General features: G+C 48.8%; 1 protein-coding gene across 1 annotated transcript in view; it reads left to right on the top strand.

Annotated features, from left to right (window-relative positions):
* ADGRB1 (adhesion G protein-coupled receptor B1) overlaps nucleotides 1-27077 on the top strand; it is a 278797-nt gene that overhangs the window by 71751 nt on the left and 179969 nt on the right. Inside the window, exon 2 of the mRNA XM_072851811.1 lies at nucleotides 4583-5503. Within this exon, the coding sequence (XP_072707912.1) occupies nucleotides 4756-5503 (748 nt within the window). The 5' untranslated portion in view covers nucleotides 4583-4755. The remainder of the gene's footprint in view (nucleotides 1-4582; nucleotides 5504-27077) is intronic.

Below are 27077 nucleotides of genomic sequence, written 5' to 3'. Positions count from 1 at the left end.
TCACCAGCACAACCGAGGAAGGTGATGGATGCACAACCGGGGAGGTTGCCCTTCCCGTGTGGGAGGACTCTGTGCAGTGCACAGACTCTGCAAAGCAGGGCACATTGCTGTACTGCCTGCATTTCACGGGCTCCTCCTGCTTGTGCAGAGCTGAAATCCCTATGCTGGGGCACAGTTGCAAAGTGGGACACAGCAATTTGGAGATGTCCGTCTGGAAGATATTGGTGGGACAGGGTGAATCAGCATGCGGGGCTATTCAGGCAGAGGGTGAAGGCAGTTGTAGGCAGTCAGGGGATGCCCTGATCCCTCCCTGCTCACACATGTCCCATGTTGCCTACGTCCCCAGGATGGGCGTGGGGTGTGCTTGGGGCATACAAACATGTGCAGAAAGCAAGCAGGGACGTGAGCCTCAGACCCGGATCATCTTGGTTTACCATTACTGCAGGAAGATAGGGTGCACCACCAAACAGCTCACCACGGCTTACAGGCTCCAAAATTCACTGGGACCAGTGCAAACTGGATGCCTAAACCCCTTGGACAGCCCAGGTGCCAGGTGTAACGTGATTCAGTCCCTGCCTGTTTTTAAACTGTGAAGGTCTGTCTCGGGTTGTGTTTCTGAACTGTGCCTGCTCCAGTGGATGTCAAGGTGGGATGGCAAATACTCAGCAAGGAGGTAGAAAAAATTACCAGGGCTCTGTGCAGTGGCGCAAGGGTGCAGGAGCCATGCCGGTGCTTCACATCTCTTCATAACCCTCTGCTTCATCGTCTCTAACACCTGCACAAGGTAACCAAGGCAGAAGGACCATTCAGACCAAACTTGTCAGCCTCTTTCTGTGAGTTGCTTGGGATGAACAACTGCCTTCTGCCAGGGGCACACACACAAAGAAGACAATATTTTTGCCCTTCGGTTTGTCCTTGAGAAATGCGGGCAAGGCACAGCCCAAGGTACTCCATGTTCACCTGCTGTCCCCAGGCTTTACTCCAGAAAAAGCTTCTCTCCCAGACACATCTCCCAGGCACAGGACTGGAAGGAAAGGGCAGGAGGGGTGGCATGTACTCCAAGTTGGAGACAAGGGATGGGACCAGGCATGGATGTCTCCCATCACACAAAATTACGAAAACAGCCAGGCTCCCTAGACACTAGCTGTGGCAACAACCATGGGAATCAGGACAAATTTGCCTGCGTGCCATAGGAACGTGGTCTCCAACACTGGAATAATCTGTATTTTCATGCATTTAATATCACTTCCCCAGCTGCAGGCTGCAGCCTCTGGTATATATCCCCTTGGGATTTTTCTGGATTAAAGTGTAGAAGATGGATCTCTCTGCTGAAATGCAGCAGCCAGTCAACTGTGCATTGCATCTTCCTTCCCTGCTAGGTCCAACACATGTTGAGCCAAAGATCCAGGTGTGGAGGGGGTTTTGTCTATTCACTTCTTCTGCTCTAAGCAAAGATTCCCACTTCAGCAAGGATTAGTTGAAAGAGAAAAAATATGTTTATGTTCCTTATGGTGAAACCTTCCAGATGGGACTGCATTCAGGGGAAATCCATTCTGAGACCTAACAACCGTAACACAGCGTCCCATTAATGGGTCTGCTTAGTTAAAGTTTGTTGGCTTTTATGGTGCTTTTCCCAGAGAAGGCCGGTGAGGGGGGATGCATTTTGTGCTCGCTGCATCTTCATTCAGTAGCAGGTCTGTGTCCAGCGTGAGAAAAATTGCGTTTGTGGAGAGCAGGAGGCTTGGGCTGAATCCCACGTGCTGAAGTCACCATTAGGGACTGGATCTCAGTCAAGCCCTGTCTCCTAATCATCTCGTTGCTATGGAGGCACCGCTGGCTCCTGCTTCCAGCCGGGAGAGACAGGTTTCTTCACGGTCTGGACCAGAGGTTAAGATGATCCCTGGCTGGCTCATCAGTGTGAAGGTCGGATAGACTTTGGCTTTGCAGGGGCTGTGCCCCCTTGCAAACAGCATGAGCTGCTCAGGCACCGCCCTACAGTGAGGAAGAGGTGAACCAGTGGTCTCTTTCAGAGTCTCAGCTAAGCAAGCACCTTTCACTTACCAAAGCTGATATATAAGGCATTCACAGTAATTTGCAGGCAACCCCTCCTGCTAATCAGGATGACCTCTCTGGAAATTTATAGGATATTTGGTTGATGCCTGTGGTTTTTGTTGCAAGCAAGCATTGCTTTGCATCCCCTAAGCAGGCTGCGTTCCTGAAATCTGGCCCCCGAGGCAGGCAGGAGTCTGGCACAGGGAGATTTTCACTGCAGAGCTTTGCAGGCTGCAAAACACTGTCAAGAGTGGGGACCTGACTTCTAAAAAATTTAGGCAAATGCATTTGGACTCCATGCTGATTAGTGTCAGGTCTAACAGACACTCAGGAATCTGCTGGCAGAGCCTGCAGTGATTTGAAGCTCGGATGAAACACAGTTTGCAAATAGCAGATCTGACTTTCAAGTTACCTAACCCTTTCCTCCCCAGAAAAAAAGGCTTTTGCAGAAGAGGGGAGATGCAGAGATAAAACTTTTAAATAGAGCAAGGAGAGAAACCAAGGGGTGAATATGGAAATGCATTTGGCTTCTTATCTCTTCCCAGATGCGCAGGATGGTCTATGGGCTTCATCTCTTATTTTTCAGTCTCTCCTGGGATTGGGTTTAGCTGCCTGAATTGTAGATTTTCTGGGAATTTGTATGGCTGCTGTGAAAGCTTCCTCTGTTTACAGTCTGGGAAGGCAGAGCCCGGCAGCAGGGTGGGAGATGGTAGGACTGGGGATGAGCCATGTGGACACCATGGGGCTGTGAGGAGGGTCAATGGCTACAATGGAGAAGATGTGTTTTCCCTCCTCCCTTGCAACAGGTGCCCCTCTCCATAGACTTTCACCCTAATTCCTTCTTGGCAGTGCCACCGTGGTCCCTGATCACGGAGAAACACATCCCAGATGATCTGAATTATTTTGGGGTTGCAGCCCGGGACAATGTTAGCATCTCAGGAGTTGGGCTGTTTGCACTCAGGCTTCAATGCAGAGGTCCTGAGCACTTGCTTTTCACTAACCTGTGGACCACAGAGGCTCCTGAAATCAATGCAATAGTCTGACTTGGTAGGGGAAACCTTCCTCCCAGGGGTCTGATCTGTGCTTTTGAAATTTGGCAGCAGCCCTGTTTTGGAGGCAGCAAATACTGCAGGGTCAGGCCAAGGCTCACCCAAGGGAAAACTCCTCATTTTCTCTACCTGGGGTGAGCCAAGAGGGCAGGAAAGGAAATGGCTGGAAAGGTGACAAGGAAAAGGTGCCATGGCTGTATGCCCAGCAGTGGGCGAAGCTCTACCCTACACACTGAGGGTTTGCCCCTCCTGCCTATCAACCCCTGCATCTGTTAATTGGCCCTCTCCCCAAACTTGGAGGTGCACATTGTGTGGGGAGGGGGTACAAGATGAAGAGAGTCCTGCTACTGATGGTGTTTCCCCCTCTTTCTCCTCCTGTGGAAAGGGGGGAGATGGAGGGAAGGGAGCACAGGAGGGTCTTGGTGGGGTAAGAAAGAGGGAGACTTACAAGAGTGCAGAGGGCACAGGAGTCTGTTCGGCATGGAGGGGGGCACAAGGGTCTGGGCAGTTGGGCTGAAGAGGGGATCTGGGCTAAAAAGGGTTGCAGGGAACGGGTCCCATAGGGCAATGCAGGATGGATGTTACTTTTGCTGAAGGGGCTTTTGAGGCTGAAGGAGGTCCTGGGGCTGGCAGGGAGGACTCCCACTCTCTGGAGATGTTCTATGCCCAGCTACAGTACTGCAGGCTTTGGGGTGTCCTGCACACAGGGTTGAAAGGTGGGGTGGCTACCTGATGTGGGAAGACCTAAAATCTACCTCTATCACCCTTTTTTCCTCCTGTACTGGATGCACAGCTTCCTCCAGCCCTGGCCTCCTGTCTGGGCTCAGGGTTAGACCAGGGCTGGGGTACCGAACAACAACTCCTTTCCCCTGCACTGGTTTGGTGGAAGAGGAGGGAGGAGAGAGAAAAGGAGAGACAGAAAGAAGCAAGAAAACAAGGGCTGGCAGGAGGAAGAGAGGAGGCAGAGCCCAGCTGCCCATGCCTGCCTCCAGCCCACCCTCCCCAGGTGCAGCCTGAAGTCTGCATTGAACCAGCATTCTGGCTCTGTTGGGATGGAGAGGGGTGGAAACTCCCTAAAACAGAGATCAGTGGTGTTTGCTTTGGGGAGATGGTTAGAAACTACTGCAAAGGCTCTGCTCAGCTCAGCAGAGGGGCACTGCATGGGAGGAGGGCACTGGGAAAGGGAGGTCACAGCTATGTTGTCCCCTATGTTGTCATGCCCTATGTCCTATGTTGTCACAGCCAAGCCCCTCCTGGGGATTAGGACATCCTGGGGATGGGGATACCCCCAAACCTAGCATGGGGATGGTGATGTGGAGCTGCATCTTTCCCCAGTGAGATGTGCTGGGACTAGGGATGCTGTGTGGATACTCAGCCTTGCAAAAGGTTAATAATAAAAAACCCAAAACCCCCACCAAAACCCCAAATCCCAAATCTCTTCTCTTTCTCTCCCCTCCTCCTTCCCTTCCCTTTTTTTCCAGGTGTTGTGTATGGCCACAGGAGGGAGCTCAAATCCAGACATGGGAGGATTGGCTTGATTTCGGATCCAGAGCCTCTTAAACTCTCACTTTTCCTCTAAGCTGGTCCCTGTTATGTCCAGGATCTGGCGCCTGCTTGACATTTACTTTGAGTTCCAGAGGACCAGAGACCTAGGATGAGGAGCATTGGATCTGCCCTGAACCTGCTTTTGGTATCGCCACTCTACTTTGTGTGGACCGTGGTCGCTCTGGACCTGGCACAAACTCCCTGCACCACTTTGGTCCAGGGGAAATTCTTTGGGTATTTCTCCTCCTTTGCCGTCTTCCCATTGAACTCCTCTCTCTGCTCTTGGATTATCCAGAACCCTGACCCTCGGAGGTACACTTTGTACATGAAGATCCTAAAACCTACCGGCGTATGTGACCACCAGCACATCCGCACCTACCAGTTCGACTCCTTCCTGGAGTCCACCCGCACCTACCTGGGCATGGAGAGCTTTGATGATGTGTTGAAGCTCTGCGATGGGTCCACCCGCTATGCCTTCCTCCAGTCCAACAAGCAGTTCCTCCAGATGAAGCAGACCACACCACCGGGGGTAGAGAGCTGGCCCGTGCGGTGGAAGCCCACAAAGGCTCAGGAGCGGGACTTCTCAGTGGAGTACCTCGTGGTGGGCAACAGGAACCCTAGCAAAGCTGCTTGCCAGATGCTCTGCAAATGGCTGGATGCGTGCTTGGCCATCAGCAGCAGCTCCCACCCATGCGGCATTATGCAGACCCCATGCTCTTGCTCAGGAGGGGAGGTCCTAGATCAGGCCAGCGAGATCCTGGGGCTCACGAGGAAGAAGGAAGATTGCTATAAGGATGGAATTTACTTGGAGAACTGCATGAGCAGCCCCAAGGACAGCAGCGGAGTGGAGTTCCTGGGTGAGTGGAGGGCAGCTGGGGGCGTTTGGGAGGAAGGGCTGGTTGGGCTGTCCTCTCCCGGGTCTCATGCTGTCCCCATTACCTCTGTGTCTGAGTCTGTGGATGCCTGGTACGAAAACCTTATTTCCTAATTGGTAGGCAGGTCTGGTAACCCTTGGTGGCTCTTTATGAGCCTGCGACTGGAATTGCAAAGCAGCTTCCCCTAAATATACCCCAAATTGTTTAATTCATTCCCAGGGCTTGTACCTTGCTTGTTTTATTTCTGCAGCCTCAGAGCTGCTGCAGGGAGAGTCTTACCTGAGGGTGAGCAGTTTTCCAACGTAATTACAGATGTCCTAGAAAAGGCAGGATCCAAGCTACCTCCCGAGGCGGGCTGCACTCAGCAGCCCTATCAACCATTTTAATTCATGGGAAAAACTTAATTCTCAGGTCTGGTTTGAGGGAACGGCAACAGAAGGCACGCTCATTTTGTTCCCAGCCTCATTTTCCTTCTGGAGGCTTTCAGAAAGAAAACTGACCACGCTGCTTCTGTGGGGTTGCTCGGTGCCTTTGCTGGGGCTCATTCCTCAGACTTTTCATCAGTGTTTTGATGATGATCTTGACTATGGTATGGGCTGGAAAGGGACTAGAGAGGTGGAAGAAGCATGACAAGAAGCACTATGAATAAGGGTGAGATGCTCCTGAGGTCTGATCTGGGCATTGGTCTGGGGAGGGAAATGTTCCTTCCAGAGATCCAACACAGTCTCCACCAGTGCTACAGTGCCATGCAAAACAGAAGGAAATCAGGGGGGTTGGAAATTGAATCCTTTATTTCAGGACTTGTGTCAGATCCGCTCTGATGTGTTTATTCTCAGCTCCCATCCCACCTGCCAGCATGAAGGTTATGTAAACCAGAGGTGTGATGCTAAATGGGAATCTGGGCAGTGGGGAGGGGAGCCTCCAATTTGGCAAGGTTCAGACCCGCACCTGACCCCCACCCCAGGGTCTCATCTTCTTCAGGTGCTACGCTGAAATGTCCTCTGCTACCGGGAAAAAGTTGGCGTCTGCCTGGGTCTGGGCTTTGGGGCTCCTGCCTGGCTTTTACAGCCACCCCCAATCAGGGGGGAATTTCTCAAGGATGGGGGAACGAGGCTAAATTTGATTGCAGTAGGAAGGAGGTTACCGGGCACAGGTCCAAGCTGTGCAGCGTGATTTTCTTGCAGACCGCAGTCTGGCGTTAGCTGAGAGATTAGTATATGATCAGGTATTAGTGCTTTCGTCAGTGTATTTTGGGGGAGATTTTGTTTCTCACTGATCTGTGAATCAATACATGAAGGCACACAGCCGAGCCATAAATCCTGCAAATTAGTTCTTCAGCTGTGCCTCCCTCCCCAGCTATGAGCACTCGGCAATATTCACTCTCCAGATTTCAGATTTCTTTGCAATGCCCTTTTCTCCTGTGTGAACAGCTTGCGAGGAGTACCGTGTTGGCTGCCTCCTCGGAGTGATGCGAGCTTCGTTAAGTCATGTGTCATGCCTTGCATTTGCTGATTGGATGATTTATGCATTCAACCCAAGCAGCGTGACCTTTTTCATTGCAACCAAAGGTGAAATTTGAAATAAGATTTTCAGCAAATCCTGAAGCATTCAAGCTTAATATTGGCTTTTGTAAAGATCGCTCCAAGTCCAGCTTGAGTGCTTGAATGTTCCCAGAAAATAAATATGAAAGAGGCTCAAAGGTGGCTGAATCAAAATCCTTTTTGGGTGTCAAATATTTGTAGAGAGCGTAGATAATTTTTTGCTGGCTGCTCACATCTGCTCCATATTGAAGGTACAGAATTATCATCTTCACTGGTGGGATGCCATCTACATAGAAACAATGCTTGCAGGGTGCCCGGCCTCTCCATGTGCTGCTCTGTCTGTCACTGTGTCTGTTTTGATTTTTGTAAAAGCTTGATCAGGAAGATGGAGGTGAGATCCAATTTGGACAGAGAGGCAGTGATCCCTTAACAGCATTTTGTGGGTGGAATATTTTGATAGGGTTCCCGATTTCCGAGCACTGATGATGATTATTGCTGTCATTGTTGTTCTGATTGTATCCGTAGCATTTTATTTCCTAAAAGCTTCCCCCCCACCCTCCCGTTGTTTCCCAAGTCGTTTGTTGTTTCTGGGCCTGTTTTGACACTTTCATCTTTGAACAAGGGTGCATGCGTGTGTTGTACTAATCTAGTCTGATGACTTTCAAGGCACATAAGGAATTGCTAGACACCCAGATACCACCCCAAAATGTGGAGCCTGACTTTTCCTGATGTGCCTCTTCTATACCCGGGATATTTCCAAAGCAAATGGGTGGGTGCAAATCTATAGAGGCTACAATGAGATGCTGCCTTGGAAGCAACTGTGCTTTGGCTCATAGAGTCTGTGGGGTGAGATCCCTTTGAAAAGGTTCACTCCCCATCCCTGGGCACTGGTATACCAAAGGATGGAGAATGCATATATGTGTCTGCATGTTGGATTAGATGTTGCCCTCTCCCTGCTCTCTAAAGTCACTCAAGAGCAGTCCAAGGATGGATCTGTTGGGCTGGACATTGGCTTTGGTGGCCAAAGAGCAGAACTGGGAGATGAACTTCTGCTGCCAACCCAGGCCACAGATCTCCTGGTCATGGTGGAGAAGCGGGCGTACTGATCCTGTCGCTCCAGAGCTACTGGGCACTCAAGAAACCTAACTGACAGCCTAATTTCACTCATGGCCAATGAGTTTGCACTTGGTTCAGGTCCACAGGGATGTTTGTGGACATTTGCAATGGGACTTCACAAAGTAACTCTGCCGAAGTGACCCTGCCTTGTCCGCAGTGTCTGTTCTTCGATGTCTGGAGGTAGGAGAGACTGCTCCAAATTTGCTTCCCAGGTTTAGTGAGACACCCTCTTTGCACTCGCTGTCCCACGCAGACGTTGCAGAGGTTACAGAGGGCGGTGGTGGGGGTGGGAAGAATCTGTCAGGGTGCAGAGGCGGCAGGAGATATTTTGGTGTCTTGCTGCACATGGAGCTTGTCCTGGTGATCAGCAAGACACGCTTGGAAATGTATTGGCAGCAGCAGCCCACCCCCCACATCTCCCCTCCTTGCTGCAGCTACCTCAAGTTGCTGCTCTGGGAAGGCTTGAACAGGGGATTTTTTCTAGGAGAAGACAATTCAACAGGGGAAATATCTTTGGCCAGCATCAGATCTCCCTTGACTGGCTCAGGCAACATGCAAAGAAGGCAGAGACTGGTTGTAGGTCCTGATGTTTACAGTTGAACTCTCTTTTGGGAGTGCAAGTTGACATTCCTGGAATAGGCTCCCACACCGGTTTGGGGTAGGAGACCAGGGGGCTGCAGATGGGAAAGCTTCCTGAAACATGGGGCATTGGAACTTCAAGGTCTGAAAATCCTGGTGACTCTCCAAAATGGGAGCTGGCTTCACTGTAATGAGAGCTGGAGCTTTAAAAGGGACGCTGGTGTGACATTGTAATGAGAGAAGGTTAAATGTGTGCTTAAGTGTTGTGCTGAGTTAGGCACTTAATGAATGTCTAATTAGTCTTGTCTTCATGTAATCTGTTCTTGGAAGGCCATTGCAGTGCTGTCACATTTTGGTGGGCCAAAGAGATAACCAGCATGCTCTAGTCCTTCTGCTCTTCATATCCCCATCTTGGAGGGATCCAAGATGCTGACCGCAAAACAGGGTTAAGTGTGTGCCCCTGAAGTATATTATTTGCTCCCTGGTAAAATAGATGGCTCCAGGGCTGGAGGGATTTTTATGATGAACAAGTCTAATTGGTTTCATGTCTTAGCCAGAGAATTTCACAAATTCATTTCAGCAAAGAACTTGAAACTGAGATTTAAATGGAGCTTCTTAGTTCTCAAAAAACTGAATTGAAATATTGCTAGTCTGAAGTGCTGGGGGTTTTCCTGCCTTTCCTGATAAGCTTTTCCACTGGTTTGCTGTCCCCATTACTCTGAACAAATGCAGATCCCCCCTTCCTCACACATGCTCATCACTTCATTTCTGTTTCGTTGGTGGTGTTTCACCTTCCAGTCCTTAGATGTTTTTCTACCTCTGTCTGATAGATTAAGAAGTCATCTAGCGTCCATTCTCTACTGTTTGGAGAGGCATTTATAGACCCATAAACAAGTTGATGCTTAACCTCTGCTGCATTAAGTCCATATGCATGAACTCCATAAATCTCTCACCGCAGGACTCATCCTCCAAACCTTGGTTGTTGTTGGGAAGCTTTGCTTCATGCTTGGCCAGTTCTGCTGGCTGAAATGTGATGTCTCCTCAGAAAGGCTGAGTTTCTGCCTGGACTCGTGACTGAGTGACTGCTGAAAGAAGTTGCTGGTATGGAAGAGGGGACAGAGGCATAGGGACAAATGAATCAACTGCCATCCTCCCTGCTGCAGGAGTCACGTTGTGTGGCACAGGTCTCCTCCACTTGAATCTCCCCCAGGGCACAAATAACTTGATAAGTCATTTTCTATGTTTCTGGTGAGCTTTAGTGACCATGAAAGCTCAGGGATTGATGAAGAGCTGTGAGTAAATTGCCCAGGGGCAGGCTCTCAAGCCTCTCCTTGACCTCTTCAGCTCCATCTTACCACACAGGCTCTATTCCTTCCACAAGAGTCCTCCTGGACCAAACAACAGCTGGGCTTGCAGAGAAAGTTGTTTGGCTTTGGATTTGCCTCATTTTTGGATTTGCCACCAAATGGCAAATGGAGCTGGATTGATGCAGTTTCATTGCCTCTCCTTCCTCCTGGCATGGACTTGCTGAATGTGCTTGGGGAAGGTGTGCTGCTTTCCAGTTCCTTGCTTCAACATCTGTGTTTGCCTCTGCTTTCTAGTCTATACATCTTTCAGAGCAGAGCTAGGATACAGTGACAGATCACCAGCAAAACATGGGGCAAGGAAGAACTGGTTTTGGCTCACTTTTGAAATTTTCCTATGTTACCCTGCAAAAAGCATTGGGGATTTTACCTTACATCTCCCCAGCTGAACTCCAAACCTCAGCAGCTGTGACCAAGAGCTGATACCACTTCACAGCTCCTGGAGGAGGAGGTTGAACACAGCCTGGCACCTTGCTCACAGACGACCTTCACCACCTTGTCTCCTGCAGTGAATGCCCACTGGACCCATATGGGCAGCTCCTGATGGGGCTGTCCCTCTTGTCTGCAGTCAGTGGGGTGTTTTATGGATGAGGCAAGTGTGAGTAACTCCTTCCTGGATGCTGAAAAGCGGGTTTCTGACTCAGTTTAAACACTCACATCTTTGTGATCTGTACAAGCCCTGTCTGCCCCACTGCTTTCCTCTGGGGTCATTAAAGACCTTGCAATTAGAATAGAATAGAATAGAATAGAATAGAATAGAATAGAATAGAATATTTTCAGCTGGAAGGGACTTGCAATGATCATCTAGTCCAACTGCCTGACCAATTCAGGGCTGACCAAAAGTTAAAGCATGTTATTAAGGGCATTGTCCAAATGCCTCTTAAACATTGACAGGCTTGGGGCATCAACCACCTCTCTAGAAAAGCTGTTCCAGTGTTTGACCACCCTCCCAGTAAGAAATGCTTCCTAATGTCCAGTCTAAACCTCCACTGGCACAGCTTTGAAGCATTCCCATGTGTCCTATCACTGGATACCAGGGAGAATTAGGTATGAGTGTAAGAGTGGCAGAGCAGAGATTTCCTGTGTCCATGCCACTTTCAGCACTCGATTCACTCGTGCATGGGTCTGTATGGAGATGTCCTATGTGGGAGATGTGCGGGGAGAGAAAAATGAGGAGAATAAAGCGATCAGTTCCATTGTGAACCCAACAGCTTGTGGACATGATCACAATGCAGAAACATCAGCAATTACCATCTGAATGTGCTATTGTTGTAGCAGGGAGACTAAAGGTGGAATTTACATCCAGTTGCCGAGGGAGTTTCACAGGAACTACTCCCCTCATTACTATGAGGGGACTTTTATGGGTAATTTAATGAGTGGCAGCCTGGTGAAAGGCTCAGTTTTTCAGTTATGCTTTTCTTTTATTTTTTTTTTTAATTTGCCATTGTTTAACATCCTCTTGTATTCAGGACCCATAGCAGCTGCCCCAAAATGTTTTGTATGGGAATACAGGGTGAAATTTAGATGCAGGGAAACACAGACACCAGATTCAAAATCATCACATGTGCAGTGTAGTTTTATAACTGTAACTACTGGATATGAGAATGAGGATGCTAATGTCTCAGAAGGGAGGGTGCACAGAGACACTCCTGGCCCTTTTCACCGCCCACCCTGAATATCTGATGTATTTAGGTGATGGAGGCAGGCTGAAAAATGAAAAACAATGTCTTTCCAAGGGGAACTGGATCCATGGAGCTTTTCAGGTGTCTGATGCCCCTCTGGGGTGCCTGACCTCCATGGGTTTCCTTGGCACTGAGCTCTCTGACCTGGTGGATCCTGTCTCTCATGGTGGATATAGCTCTAGGGTTTCTCCCAGGTTTCTTTGAAAGGGAATTTTCCCTTTTTCAGTGCTGGTTTCCTCTACCCAGATGCAGCTCCCAAACACTTTGGGTGAAGTCAGGACTTAGCTGAGATGGGGCATAGCCCAGCTGCCTTGAAGATCTAGCAGACAACTGATCTAGGAGCAGAAAAGGGCTCTGATCTTTGCCTAACAGGCTGGAAACAGAGGCTTATCCATGAGTACTCAGAAAGTGGACTTGGGTGCTCTAAGCCACAGCAGTCTCTTCCGATGCTGGGCAGAGCAGTAGATTTCACCCTCTTCCAGAGCATCGTTGTCACCTCTGCAACTCATCTCTTCTCCCATGTTTTCCTTCTATCATTCTGATAATCAATTAAATCTTGTAATATCTATGGGTGATGATTCTGTCTCCTGTGAGCCTGCCATCCCCCAAGACAGTACTGAAGCAAGCTTGAGCTAAATAGGTTAGAAAACTGGTTTTAAATTCTCAGCAGGTATATTTTAGTGTGGCTCTGTGATACTTCAACCTGGGGAGGATTCAGCAACTGTGTGTTGCTGGGGTGGTTCTGCCAATGTCACCTCCAGTTGTTGACTTTCCGTGTAGTACACTCACTTCTTGCACTCACTGCAGACAGGAATCTGATACTGATATCCTACATTTCAGCCTTCCAGCAGGGTGAGACAACCAGGCTAGGAAAGAACGTCCTTTAGCACACCAGAATTGCAGATCTGTTGAGTTTAAATATATTTCTTTTTGTTCCCTGGCTCTAGTTCTGATAGAGCAATAATCGCCACACACCTCATTAAACTGAATGCTCTCAATAGGTCTTGAGCGGTCCATGCCATTAAACAAACAGTTACTGGCTTGGGGTATTCGCAATGCTTAGAAGCAGCAAGGAAGAGAAGGGACCTGCAGGGGTGAAAGCTGCAACTCCAGGCTCCTGAAGAAACTGGGCTGCCCTGGTAGGGCGGCTGCTTTGTCCCATCACTTCTGGGGCAGCTTGAGCTGTGTTGTCCCTGCAGTACAACTGCTTTGATCCACACGAATACCAGCAGCAATGGGGGACAGGCACGGAGAGAGGCTGGTGTTGATTCCTGTAAGTGCTGTAACAGTTTGTGTGCATGGAGATAATAGGGCAGCAGATATGTGTGTGCAAGAAGTTTGGTAGGGTCCTAAAACACAGGGATTCAATTATCATCAAATAGAAGGGAGCCTGATCCCTCCCTGTGTCCTAGGGCAGGAACAAAATTACTGGTGCAGGTCCCTGGCTTTGTCATCTTGCCTGGATTAAGAGGGGGATGCCCTGGTCTCTGCCAGCTTGGATGTTTGGGGTTTTTTTCTGGATGGAAGTGGACACTTCTCTGCTTGTCAGTTTTGGGGTCAGGGGTTTGGCTATCTTTGTGCTGGAGGTGCCCAAACCAGAGGAAGACAGTGAAGGTCTGCATATGGTACTGAAAGCAGGAGAAACAGCTAAGAGCATGGGTGCTTTCTCTACTTCATTTCACTGGTCCTGCTCCTGAATCTGAAGACTGAAGGACAAAGATTCAGGTTATTGGCATCTGGGCTTTTGTTGAGACCCTGGGGCTGATGCAGAAGAGGGCCTACAGAGAGTTTCTGCTTCAGGATCTACTGGAGGCTGCAATAGGACATGGGGTACAATGAGTTCACCATGTCTCCCTATGTCTCCTGCACCCCCAGATTAAACCCAGCCACATGAAAAGCATTATTCAGTAATCTGTGTGCACTTCATATGCAGGCCTATATGCCATCCCATGTGCCTGTTGGATGAAATCAAGGTATAGTTTTGGTGTCCCTTCCCATAACTTGATTCTGTTTGTTAGCCATTTTCAACTTAACTTGCTGGTGTGACCAAGGCCATGAACAGAATCCCATTTCTACTAGTTCTGTGGTCAGAAGTAGAGGTGTGGAAGAAAGGCAGTGCAGCGCATGTGCCATGGGGAAGACTGCAGTGCAGGTTCAGCTTGGCCATCAGAGACCTCCGTGAGGGCCCAGCCTAGATCCCAGATGGGGAAAGAAGCAGCTCTGTTGTTGTACACAGAGTTTCTTGGCTTTAAAGTTAGTGTCCTGTGGGGCAACCAGGCTAAGAGGCAGGGATGCTGTGCATGTGTATATACTCACAACCAAAATAGTCCTGGCATGGGATGCTGCCAGGGGAGAGACAGTCCAGTCCCCATTAACAGTTCCAGTCCATGAGGATGGTGCCAGTTGTGCTCTTGGTGCCTATCAACCTGGGACTGGGTCTAAGCTCCCTAAAGTCAGTGGGTTAGTAATCTCTACAAAGCTGGACCAAGGACACATCTGCACCAGAATTCCATTTGCGGACATGTGCTTGAAAAGATGTAACTGGCCATGCCCAGCAACAAAGCACCCAGGCAGATGAGCCAGGGTTGCTATTTACAGCTGGGTTTGTTCAGCATTTGTCTTCTGTTTGCATGGGGTCAGTTGAAGGAACATCAATAAAACTGACTGAAGACAATTAATTTCTGCCCACAAAACCCTCTCTTCCTCATACCCCTTCCTCCTCCTTTCTTTAATTTGTTGGTTTGGGGTTTGGGTTTTTTTGTTTTCATTTTAATGTTCTGAATTACAAAGCTTCCTGCTGTGCTGTATGCTTTTTGCTAAGCATTGGACAGTGCACATTTCAGGGAGCTCTGCTGGGTTTGGAGTGACTCTAACTTGGGAGCAGCCCATGAGGCTGTGCTCGATGGGTAGCCATGTACTCAATCTGTGGATGCTGCAACCGAACTGTGAAGAGTCAGGTCCAGCGCCAGCATCACCTTGCTGGGGTGATTCAGCCTGGAGGTGTTCGTGATGTTTTCATCATGACCCAGCGATGCAGCATCTAAACCTGGCTGACCACCTTCCTCACAGAAAAGAGATGTTCAGCCTTGTAAGCCTCCCCAAACTCTCCTCCCCCATGTCTAGATTTTAAATTCTGCGGGCACCTTCCTTAATTGGCCTGAAATTTAGGTAGCTAAAGTGCATTAGGGTCAGCCAAGATCAATGGATGGTGGTGTAACTTGAGATTGGTAACAGCAAGGCAGACAGTGAGCAGCAGAGGAGCTGCTCAGAAAGACATCTGGCTTGCCAGGAGGGTACTCGCTGAAGAAGAAAAGATGCAGGGACCAGGACAGTCCCCAGGTAACTATAGAGAGGTATTTAAAGAGATTGCTTTTCATGCTTCTGTGCTTTTGGGCCACGGAGGAACTCAGGAGGCCCCTTTGGGGAGCTCAACCACCTGACCCCATGGACCCACTGCAGCTGAGGAACCATCAAGGAGAACAGCAGACCTCAAGGGAGAGCCACGATGCATCCCACCAGCTGTTAGGGCAGGGATGGCTTTTCTCGCTCAGCAGCTCTTGCATGCAACATGCCACTCTGTGCAGTCCCTTCCTTCCCACCCACTCCGGTGTCCCTGCCCCACGGGCAGCTCAGCAGTGCTGTGTTTTGAGCCTATTGTCATTGGAGCCGGTGACAAGTTCAGTGGGAGTTTTGCCTTGGCATAATTTGGTGCCTTTTATTTGCTGTAAAGCAGAAACAGAGTTTCCAAAAGCCTTTTCCAAGCCTTTAAACACAACAACCCACCTTCCTCTCTACTCCTGAGCCTGATGTGTTGGCCTCAAATTTGCCAGTGGGGAGGCCAAGGTGGCATGCTGTCCCTTCTAGTCTTAAAAATAGGGCTTTGTGAATGGTAGAAAGGATGAAGCCTGATTTCCTACCACATGAAGTCCTGTATTCCCCTACTGTGAGAATCCCAGCTCCTCTTGTTGCTGCTCATATACAAATCTCTCATGACTCATCTTCCACCAATGCCTCTGGCCTTCTCCTGTTACCAGCACCCTCCTGGGTCCCCTAGTCTTTTTCTGGACAAGAAGTAGCACATCTGGAGCATTGCTGGCCTGGATGGTGTGCCAAATAAACCAGATAACTGCTTACTAGCTATTTTTTTGGTGAGTGGGATCACTTAGGTTGACCTCATGCTAACCAGAAACCTTCATGGGCTGAGCACCTTTGGGGTGAGACTGGCCTCAAACATCAATTGGTGAAGGGATAGAAGTCAGGCAGACAAAAGTGGTGATCTTTCTTTGGGGAGCTGCCTGGAGAGGAAACCTAGGCCAGTGTTTCTGTGGGAGCTCTGGGACTTCTGCCACATGGTCCCACTACAGCTGTTGGGTTAGCCTGGCTTAGCTTTGAGGTTGTCCTGGGGTTGACAAGAATCCTGTGTCGAGTGCGGGAGGCAAAGGGACATATGACAAGCGAGTGGTATCCCAAGAGCAAAGCAAGGGGAGAGACAGAGTTTGCAACATGTGCTGGGTTACAAACACAACACCGATCCATGGGGCTTGAGTCTCTCCAGAGAACAGCAGTGGGTTCTCAGAGACACACATCAGTGCCCCAATGTCCTTTTTAGGAGACTGAGTAGCCCCTGGCTCTTTGCATGTTATAAACATGGATGAATATGTGAAATGTCTATTTACTTCTGCCTCCAGAGATCATTCCCTTACCTGCTCCAGTACAATTTCACTCATGTTTCATTTAGCTTTTACTTCCAGCTAAATATGCTGCCAATCTAAAGGGGGACAGGTAGAAAAAGGCAACAACCTCTTGTCCAGGGTCACCAACTGCTTTTCCTCCTGAGGCAGGGGCCTCATGTCAGGTGGTGTGATGGGACATTTGATGGTGCGTGGCTGTGGGACAGGAGCATCTCTCTGAGTCAAAGCTCTTTGAGTACAAGCCCACCATGCACAGCCTTTCCCATAACCACAGGGCTGCTCTGCAGCATCTTCCCCGCTACGCAATGCCAGAAGCAGCTGGTGTGTGGGTCACAGCCCTGGGGAAACATCTGGGTCATATGGCAGGAGTGGGTCTTGCTCTCTGGAGCAGGACTGGGTAGGGAAGGGTGAGCAGGAGGCCTTGGGAGAAATGCCATATGTAGTGCTGGAGGCTTCAAAGGCTTGTGGAGGAGTATTTGTCTTGCACCTTTTCTCTCTGGTTCAGAAAAGAGCTCCTCTTGGTGAGAAATGGCTGGGGAAGGGCAGGCACTGTGCACTCAAAGAAATGGTTTTTAATACTTCAGTAGGAAAGGAAAAGAAATGAAAAGGTGATGGGGGAGAGCCAGAAGCAGCAGTTATAAAATATGAATGGTGTAGCTGGGTTTCCCTTGCTTGACTGAGAGCATGCATCAACATGGGAAGAGGAGGGAGCGGAGGAGGCAGCAGCCAGAAAACCTCTATCCCTCTTCAAGGGTGCAACTGTGAGCCTGTGACATGCCCAGATCTGACAGCCTATCCCTGCTGTCACCTGGCTGTGTCCCACTGACCTGGTGTGAGAGATGCAGCCACACTCTTTGTCACCAGAAATGCAACATCTACCCCCACCTCCTGCTCTACCCTGTCCCACAGCAAGCTGAAACACATCTGTCCATGCACAGGCAGATCCTGTCCAGAGATGCTTGGATAGGCACACAGTTGCACTGGCACGCATCTCCATTCATGCATGTCCAGAGAGTCAGATGCACGTGTACACCAGCTTGATTTGGCGCATGGATGTACTCACATGGGTATATATATATATATATATACAGGAAGAGGCTCATGAGCGTATACACGGATGGCCAAGTGTGCATGTATATGGACATATGCTTGCACACAGCAGGGTAAAACCACACATGGCAGGCAGATAGACAAATGGGCATGAACGTACCTGCATGCACATGCAAACCTGACAATAAACAGGTGGACACACATACAGAGCTGAGCAGACAGATGTATATGCTCTGAGGTGGATACACACTCATGTAAATGAGTCTGCAAACATGTGCACATGTACTGCTACTGCACATCACAATCCCTGCACACCCCCACAGCCATGTGAGTTCCAGTACACACCTATGAACATATCCAGGACCTGAGACCCCCCCATCGGCAGCCCCATAACCAGACACACAGAAAACGTGGGGCATGCCGCTTCCCACTCAAGAGAGGCTGCATACCCATCGAGACCCACAGCATGCAAACTCACTGCAGGAAAAAGAGGCTGACTCATGCTTCATCCTTTCCATGTTTCTTCCAAAATAAACCATGAGGCCTATCTGGAAAGTGAGTGCCTCATGGTTCATTTTGGAAGAAGCTGGTTTTGTTTATACTTGTGGGATCCTTCCCATGAAAAGTAAAACTTCTGTTAATCCCCCAAGAGCTAAAGCAAGCTGATGGATTCCCCAGCGTGGAATAGCTTGGTGGGAAAGGACAACCTGCATGGCTTGGCACTCAGAGGGGACAAAGCAAGGACTTGCTTTGAGACTGCAGTCATCCAAAGCTGTCCCCAGGCCCATTGCTGGTGGGACATGCTTCCCTCTGCCCTGCTTTCCCACAGCAAAGCAGTGCAGTGCATGCGGCAGTCTTCTCCTGCTACGTAAAAGGCTCCTGATCTGCTTAAAGTCCATAAGTGCTTGAGTGGTGGGTTGAACCAGGGCACTCCTAGGGACCACCAGCTCTTCCTTAAAGCTCTTTCTCCACTGCCTGATGTGTGGCTTATCAACAGGAGAGCTTGCAGCATCTATCCCTGCAGCATGCGCACTGGCTTTTGGGGAGTTTTACTGGAGAGTTGTGGCTTTGGAGACTGTTGACTGCTCCTCAACAACTCCACTCCTGTCTTCCCCATATCCCAGCTCAGGTGTGGGTACCTATGCACAAGCTCCATGCAACACATGCAGACTCATTCACATGTCTCCAGTTGCATGCTGGTTTGTACGTGCAGACATGTACTTCTGACTCCCATATGTCCCATTGTCCTCTCTGTCTTTCCATCTTGGGGGCTGTTTCTCATTACACCAAGACCCTTTGACATGCTTTTGAGGAGCAAAGTCACTCTAAGAAGGTGTTGGGATGCTGAGCTGTCTGATCCTTTTGCGGTGTCAGAGCAGCCTCAGTGCAGCAGACAACTGTGGCTGTTCTGCTTTCGCAGGACTGTTGCATTGAGAAAGTCCCAACTTCAAAAGGCAACACTGCCAAAAATGACAGCTTTGCTTACCTCACGTTTTAATTAAAACACTACCCATTCGCCTTCGCCCCCGCTCCTTCCCTCTGTACCTTTCTCCGCCCTGTCCCTCTTGCTGCAAATGAACATCTAATGTCAGCTGGGGAAAATGCATTCATTCAGCAATAAAATAATTGAATGCTCCTCTGGCAAAATGAACCATTTCCTGCCTTCCTTGTGTTTTACCACTTTTTTCTCCCTTCTTTTCCCCTCTTCTTTCTTCTTCCCTCTGGTGAGATAAGGCTGCCATTCTTGAAAGCCATTTTAAATATTCATGTTTTAATTAACGGACTTTATTGCATGAAGTCTATGTAAGATAATAAAAAGACTGCTTGAGGCACAACACATTTTTTGTTTGTTCTTGAAAGGGACTAAGATGTAAAAAGCCTAATACGTTTCCTCAACAAACATTTGAAAGATACACAGAAATGACAGCCATGGGTCATGTAGCCAGTGGGCCCTCCATAACCCACGTGCTCCTGAGTATTGCTTTGCAGTGTGTCTCTATAAATGTGGAGCATGATGTAAATCCATGGGCCTGTTGCAGGGAATGGTTCCTCTGGACAAGCACCAGGCTTTGCAATGGGCAGTGCTTTGCATCCAGAAGATGTGCGGGTGGAGATGGAAGCAGAGCTACAGCGATCAAGGACACTTCAGGGCTATGAATGTCTGGGGCTGAATGCAATCTTTTGCTGAACCTGGAAACTGAATGTGTTGGGTTTAGTTTGGATGATGTTTTTGACAAAACAAAATAGAGGGAAGGTTTGGACCAGTCCCCTTCCCCAATTTTTCTGGGTTGAAAAACCCAAATATTGACTGTACATTTCTGCAATGCATTTTGCTTTTATTGAAGACAAACAAGTTGATAGAATGCATGAATTTGTGAAACATCTGGTATTGCCAGTTATGTATCTTTGTGAAAAAAAGAAGAAAAATAATGTTACACGAAACTTCATTCTATGTGGGTGTTTTCTTATGGTGCAGCATGCTGAATTACTTTTATATTCTGAGTGTGTCATCTGTGCTGCGTGACATGGGTCTCTGCACCCAGTTTAGCTGTGGTCTTGTGCTGGAGCGGGTTCTAAGGATGCTGGACCAGAACCTCACAGGGAGGCCTATGCTCTGTTCTTGCATCTGCTCATGACCTTGAAGAAGTCAAGGCATTTGTGTACATGGTGCACTTAATCTTGGTTTTATCCTCGTATTCTTTTCTTTCTTTATTCTGACTCAGATCTTGAGAGCAATTGGCACTTTCTTAGAAAACAGATGTACAGTGCCTAGCACCAGCACTCCCTGAGTTGTGATAATAGCTATTAGTAAGACTGGATATAAATAATCATAATAATTAATAAATACTCCAGTGGTTCTTATGGTTAAAGTTTGGTTGTGGAGTTACTTCTCTTTTAGGAAAAGGATCGTCTCTTACAGGGTGACACCCTTGCATTGAGGCTGCTTGGCAGATAGAAAGAGAGGGATTGTCCAGCATTAAAGGAGGCAGGTGGGTGGTGCAGAGAAAATATCTTTAGACACCCAATGTAGGTTTTTAGTGCTTCAGTGATAAACTATATTGTGCCCTGAGGATGTCTCTATCTGTCATATTGATTACTCCATTTGCTATCTGGCTCGTACTGAGTTTTTTCATCTTAAATCAAGAAAGAGACAGAGTTCACCATTAGCTGCCAAGGTGCAAAGATGGGGGCACTCTGCTGAGCTGAGTTGAAGGGCTCTGGATTTACACCAGGATGAACAAGCACACAGGTAGGCTGGTCTTAATAATGGATTGACTGGTGGAGGAATCTCCATTCTGTCTTCTGAAGGTGCTGTCACCTTTGTGATGTTCTATTTGTGGAGGTGAAAATGATGTACTGTTCTTGCTTGTATGCTGCCTGGTAATGGCTGGGGCATCTGCTGCTTCTCTTGGTGTGAGCTACAGGTGAGCAAGTCAAGGTTATTTTCTGATAAAGAATCCACACTCCTCTGTCATGCATCAGCAGAGCTGAGGTGGTTTAACAAAACCTAAAGGCAACCAAGCAAGTGGGGAGCGCAGTAAGAGGAGTGAGTCCAAAGTGAAAATTCTTGCTCAATACTTGTAAAACATTGCTGACAACACTGTGAGAAGAAGGAAAGACCAGATTTGGGCAGATCATGTAATGACAGGAATTAATTTACCAGCACATATGTCTTAGGATGTGCCATTGCATCACAGATCTCCAAGCTCAGTTTGATCATAACCCTCATTATTATATCTGGGACATTGACTTCAGTAAATGGTTTGCTGATCTCTTTAAGCCATGAGCCCTGGCTCTCAGATCTGTTTTAAGTTGTCTGTCTGACTGTGAGCAGCAGAGGACCTCAGCTCTTGGTGTCCTGTGTGCTGTAGTGGCTAAATCCAGCTGTCCCCAGTGGAGACATTCACATCTCAACGTCACCCTGAGCTCCCTTCTTAGTCAACAAATAGCTGCTTGAGGTGGGTAGTAGGTATGAGGGCAGGCTTCATCCTATCCCAAAATAGACATCAGAGGGAAGGAGTCAGGATCTTTAGCAAAAGGACTGGATAGTTGATTTGGAGGACGAGTAATGGTTATAGGTGGTATCTCAGCTTGAGTGCAGCCTTGCCACTGCTATAACTGAAGTGATTGTCTTTGGGTTGAAATGAGGTACCAAGGTTAGCCCTGATACAAGCCCATCCCTGGTAAAAGCCACCTGACCTTGCTGGGTCCTCTCCATCTCCTTTCCAGGAGAGGTTTTTCTGCGGGATCTATCCCTAAGGGCTGGAGCACAAGAGCATTGCAGGGAGGATGTTAGTAAAGCCTGTGCATCCCAGAGTATTCCTCCTGCTGAAGCTGTCTCTTTCCCCAGCATTAAAGGAAACAAAGAAATCACTCATAGCAATTAAAATTAAAAAGAAGCTCTCAGTAAGTCTAAACCTTTGGGAAGTTTCCCATTTCATGGTTGCTGAGATCTACTGTTACACCATCCTCAACAAGTCTTCAGATTATCCTTCTGTCTGCCCCATCTTCATGATCATCCCTAGTCCCTGCCTGGAGATTGTTTTCCCCACACTCTGATTACTCCCTTCCTTTCAAGCATGACCACTTATTAAAAGGATACCATGAGAAGCGGTCCTTGCCCACCCCTTCACACACCTCTCTTAATTTGAAGCTGATCTTGGTGATGAGCTCTGGCTCACAGGAGATCAGACGAGATGTCTCTTCATTTGGGGTTAATGAGATCCAACCCTGAGAGAAGGGTGAAGCTTGTGCTGACACACTTGGGTCTGTTCACACTTGGTTTGGACCAGCGTTGTAAACCTGTTCAGCCTCATTGCACGTGATTTGCACACTGCAGGAATGGCTGGAACCAGCTCACACAGCCCTGTCCACCAGCCCGTATTATAAGCTTGCCTTTCTCATCCAGCTGTGCAGGTGGAAAGTCTGGATTGTGAGACGTCATGGTCTTCTACCCCTTCATCTGCTTTGCACTGGGAGGAGTAGAAACAACCATGCAGTGCTTGTGTTTTGCAGAAGTCTCGAGCTGAGCATGGTGTGGGCACGTGCTCCTAATGCCATGTGGCCTGCACCCTTGGCAGAGAGATTGCCCTGAGACCAATGCTGAAGGTGGCCTGGTGGTAGTCTATGCGCTTTAAGCCTCTTAGATGGCACTTCCCACTGCTTTTCGAGCCTCCCCTCCTCTGTGCTTAAGCCTCCCCTTCCTTCCTCAGCAGTGCTGGCACAGCTGCATGTATGATGATAACCTGCAAAATTGGATGGGAAGCTGGCCCAGCTTAAAAAGAAATAAAAAAATAAGTGTTTTTTATCACTCTAATAGGCTGATTCACTGCGTGGATCCACAGGCAGCAGTGCTGTCACAGGAGGGGTGATGGGATGATGTGGGATGAATAGCCAGGGGTGGACGTTAAAGCCCCCACAGCAGCTATGAATGTGGAGCTGTATCCTTTTTTGCATTTCTGCTATCCAAGTGAGCCAAACTCATCCTGGACTGGACCTGAGAGGGGTGCTTTGGCCTCCTCCCCTCTCCCTGAGCATGCTCTTGCTGTGCCCCCAATGTCAGCACCAGTGATATTGCAATGGATGGCAAGTGACTCTGCTCACCCATCCAGCTGAAAGCCAACCTCAGGAAAGAAAAACAGGGATGAGTTTTAATTTGGATCCATGAGGTGGCCCAAATCATGGTGCAACCACCCAGATTTCAGAAAAGGGGACACATGGCATAGTGCCTTCTGGCCACAGCCTGGTTAAGCTGTCTGCAAAGCCCCACCTCTTGGCTCTACCCCTGCGTCTGAGTCAGCAGCGATCCCTTTTGTTTGTATTTAGTGTAGATCTTGTTAATTGGCTCTTTCATTCCTCTAATCAAATGTAAATGAAGAGTGGATCATTAAACAGGGATACAGGAGCTCTCTCTGAACAAAGCAGGTTTCAGCTGGAGAAGGAAGCATAGGAAACACATTTTCCTCTGCTCCTTTTACTCTAGGTCTTTCCTCTCTCTGGTAGAGATGGTTTCAGTCCCAAAGGAGCTTCTCTGCTCTTTTGCTGCTGAAGGCCTCCTCCTACGGGTGTGCAAGGGATTTCCTGGTGACAACAGGATGGGCCAAGGCCGGAAGCAGTGAGCCAAACCTGGCTGTCTTCCCTTTGCTTTGCAAGCTTACTTTTGCCCTAGTCCTTCTGCCTGAATCTTGCAGATTGCTTGGATGCAAAATCCCCAGGGATGTTGCAAGCAACTTCATTGGGCGCCTTCTTGGAGCTGCCAGCCCTGCATTACGCCAAGTCAGGCATGATGGTCTTCAGGGTGTCCTGCTGTCTGGTTTTGCCTTGGCAGCACCATCCTATTCAGGATGGAGGGGGGTTAAACATTGCCTTGCTGGAGCCTGTCGCTAGTGCCTTGTGCTTGGCAGTGCAGTGACGCGGCCGCGCAGCGTGGCCGGATCTGTGGGCGACAGGAACAGATGGCATATGCTCTGCTGAAAGCAAAGCTCTCCCTTCGCTCAGGGTGTAAAGCGATGTTTTCTTTCCTGCAGGCCTCAAATCTGTCCCTGGCGTGCCACTCTTGGCCACCTTAGGACATTAAAGGGGAGGTTTTGCTCCTGTGCACTGATCAGTGCTGTGAAGCAGGGGCTGCGGGGGGTGGACAGCATGGGAGGTTTCTCTGAGATGCTTTTCTAGGGCTCAGCAGATATTCTGCATAAGCCTGAGTGACCTGGCCCCAAACCTGCTTGGACTTCAAGGAGATGAACTTGGCAGCTGGCCACTTGGTCTGTGGCCAGCTGGAAGGTCTCCACCTCCTGGTGACCTGGGAGTAGCTGGGATTTGGAGGCCATTTACAGATCAAACCCTGACTTTCTATCATTGCAAGGGCTCCAGAGGATGAGTGCAGCTCCCCAAAGCCTGGAGACACAGGGAAAGGGCAGGCAATGCATATGACTGCTGCAGAGGCAGCCCATGGTGGGCAGAGCAGGGTGGTTTGCAGTGGGTACATGGAGCCAGGGAGATAAAAAGGGGCTGGGGTGCTGGGCCAGAGGGTGAAAGCCACGTCTGAGGCTGTGTGTTTATCTTTGGGGTCACCCCGTAAAGCTTGGGGACAACAGGAAGGGACCAAACATCTACCATGAACAGCTTAGGTTAATGTGGTTGTGGGGTCTCACTGAGACAGCTCTGACATCCCAAATGCCACATTTCAGCCTAGGACAGAGGTTGCCGTTTGGTTAAATACAGCGGCGTTGCAAAAGGAATGAGTTTGTTACACTGAATCAACACAGCAGGAAAAAATCCCAGACCCCTGAAATGACATTGAATCTATGCAGTGTCCCCTTCAGTTCTCAGTCGGGAAACCACAACCCACCTTCTGCAAGCCTGGTCCTGTGTCACGGCCCAAAAGGTTTCCTGGACTGGAGGGTGAGCTCAGGTCGTGGGGAAGGGACTGGCTGCTTGGATTTCTTTTTCTCTGGAAGACAGGGTGAACAGGAGTTTGCTGCTTGTCCTCTCCTTTGCTATCTTCTGCTACCTGCTGGCCCGAAGGGGTCTTTGCCTTTGTGTCCTCGTATGGCCTGGTGGAAGAATTATCAGGGGGGTGATGAGCCCAGGGAAGGTCTGAGGTGCCACACGGTGCGGGGCAGAGCTTTTCCCGCTTCCAACCTGGAGGATAACGGGGGAAGCAGCTGACCTTTTTTTCTGCTTGTCTGTGTCATGCTCCTCCAAGCAGATGGTGCTCTCACCCTGGGAGACACAGCAACTGGGAGCTGAGCTCTCAAGCCAGGGCTCTGCAAATGCAGTCGCTCCAAGGCCATTACTGATGGGACCTGGCATCCATCCCCCTGCGGAGGACAGCCTGGGTTTCATCCCCTGCAGTGCCTCTCCCTGGCCCTGCTGCAATCACAAGAGGAGAAAGGTGCTTCAGGTCCCTGCTCATGGATGCCCCATGTCTCTTTGGGCAAGAAATGTAACCTCTCTGTGCCTCAGTTTCCCCACTTGAATAAAGGATTTCAACATCCTTAAGACTTTCAGATGGAGGTTAGTAGAAAAACATGATTTTTTTCTTTCTTTCTCTCTCTTTCTTTCTTGGTGTCATTTTCTCTTTCCTCCCTTCTTTTTTTTTTCTTTTTGCCTTGCAATACCCATCTATCCACACATGCCTACTCCCATCTAGGGCTAGTGGAAGTGTCCTTTAAAGCTGCAGAGGACAAGAGGACCAGAGGAGGGGTCTGCTGCCCCACTGCCTTGGGGCATGCCATGAGCTGGGCTTTTTACTGAGCCATTCCCAGGGCACCGGGAATCCAAGTGCAAGGATATAAATGCTTCTTTTCTTTCCAGAGTCTCAGATGGTTCACACAGGGATCTTTCATTCCCTTTTGAACCTTCTACCAGTTCCTGATTAGACATGGGGAGATATTTTCATGCACTTGAAAAGTTTTATCTAAAATTCCCTGCCTTTTTATTTTTCTAAACCCACTAAAAATATCTTCCTAACTCCCCCTGCAGTGACACACTCCCAGTTCTTGTCTTCCTGCTCCCCCTCAAAATGGGTCTAGTGGGAATGTCCCACACAGAACATTTAGTTCTAACATTTCCTTCTTTCACTCAAAAATATAGAAAAACCCAGATGCTTCCATGGAAAATTTGTCTTTGGGTCAGAAAGCAATTTACTTATTTTAATAAAAAGTGGTTTAGGGAATGCTTACCATCAAATGCCCTGATGAAACCTCTTTGCTCTGGTCTGTGCTGAAGTCTTGGCTCTTCCGGTCATCAGATGGCACTGGATTTTTTAGTTTTTTTGGTGCGGGTTTTTTGGGGTTTTTTTGTTTGTTTTTCTTTTTTTTCCCCTTACTCCTGAGCAGGCTCCTAGCACAGAGGTGCTAGAAAAGCATCTTCAAACTGGAGATACTGATTGCCTGGTGTATCAAAGTTATGGGGCAATGACTGCTGGAGCATGGCTTTCCCCACACCGCTGTGCATTTGGCAGGTGGCATGTTCCACATCAGAATCAGCTGCATTTTGGTGCTGGGTAGAATAACCTTTATAGTCCTCCTTTCAGCACAGAAGTCTTGTGTGGCTACTCTGTGAGCCATGAATAGATGCAGTTTAGAAAAAAACAATCTTATTCATTACTTATGAAACTCTTGTTCATCTTGTAAGGTCTTGGTAGCTCTTCCATATACAGATCTTTAACCCTCACCTACGGTGTTGTTTCAGGATAGCTGGGGATTTGGGAAATGGTTTACAGCTTCTACCTGAAAAGCACAGTCCAGATGGGGCCTGCGGTACCCTGGGTAGGGACTGTGGGTGTTTCAAACTGTGTGAGTTGGAGGGCTTGCTAGACAGAGAATGACTTATTCTTCCCACTTGTCCCCGAACTGTGTGATGTTCCTGTAAACTGATGCACGTACAAATAGCAATGATAAATGCTGAAAATGTGCATCATTGCCACAAACTCCTGTCATGACAACTGCACGTCTGCTTTCCATGTTCTCTCTTCCCCCTCCAAAATCAGCTCCTGTCATCCCCCAGACAGGGTGGGGAAGCAGAAATCT

This window comes from Ciconia boyciana, chromosome 2, assembly GCF_034638445.1.
Source record: "Ciconia boyciana chromosome 2, ASM3463844v1, whole genome shotgun sequence".
NCBI classification, from domain to species: Eukaryota; Metazoa; Chordata; class Aves; order Ciconiiformes; family Ciconiidae; genus Ciconia; species Ciconia boyciana.
Note: the sequence above shows the minus strand (reverse complement) of the source record. Positions and strands in the feature narration are given on the sequence as shown.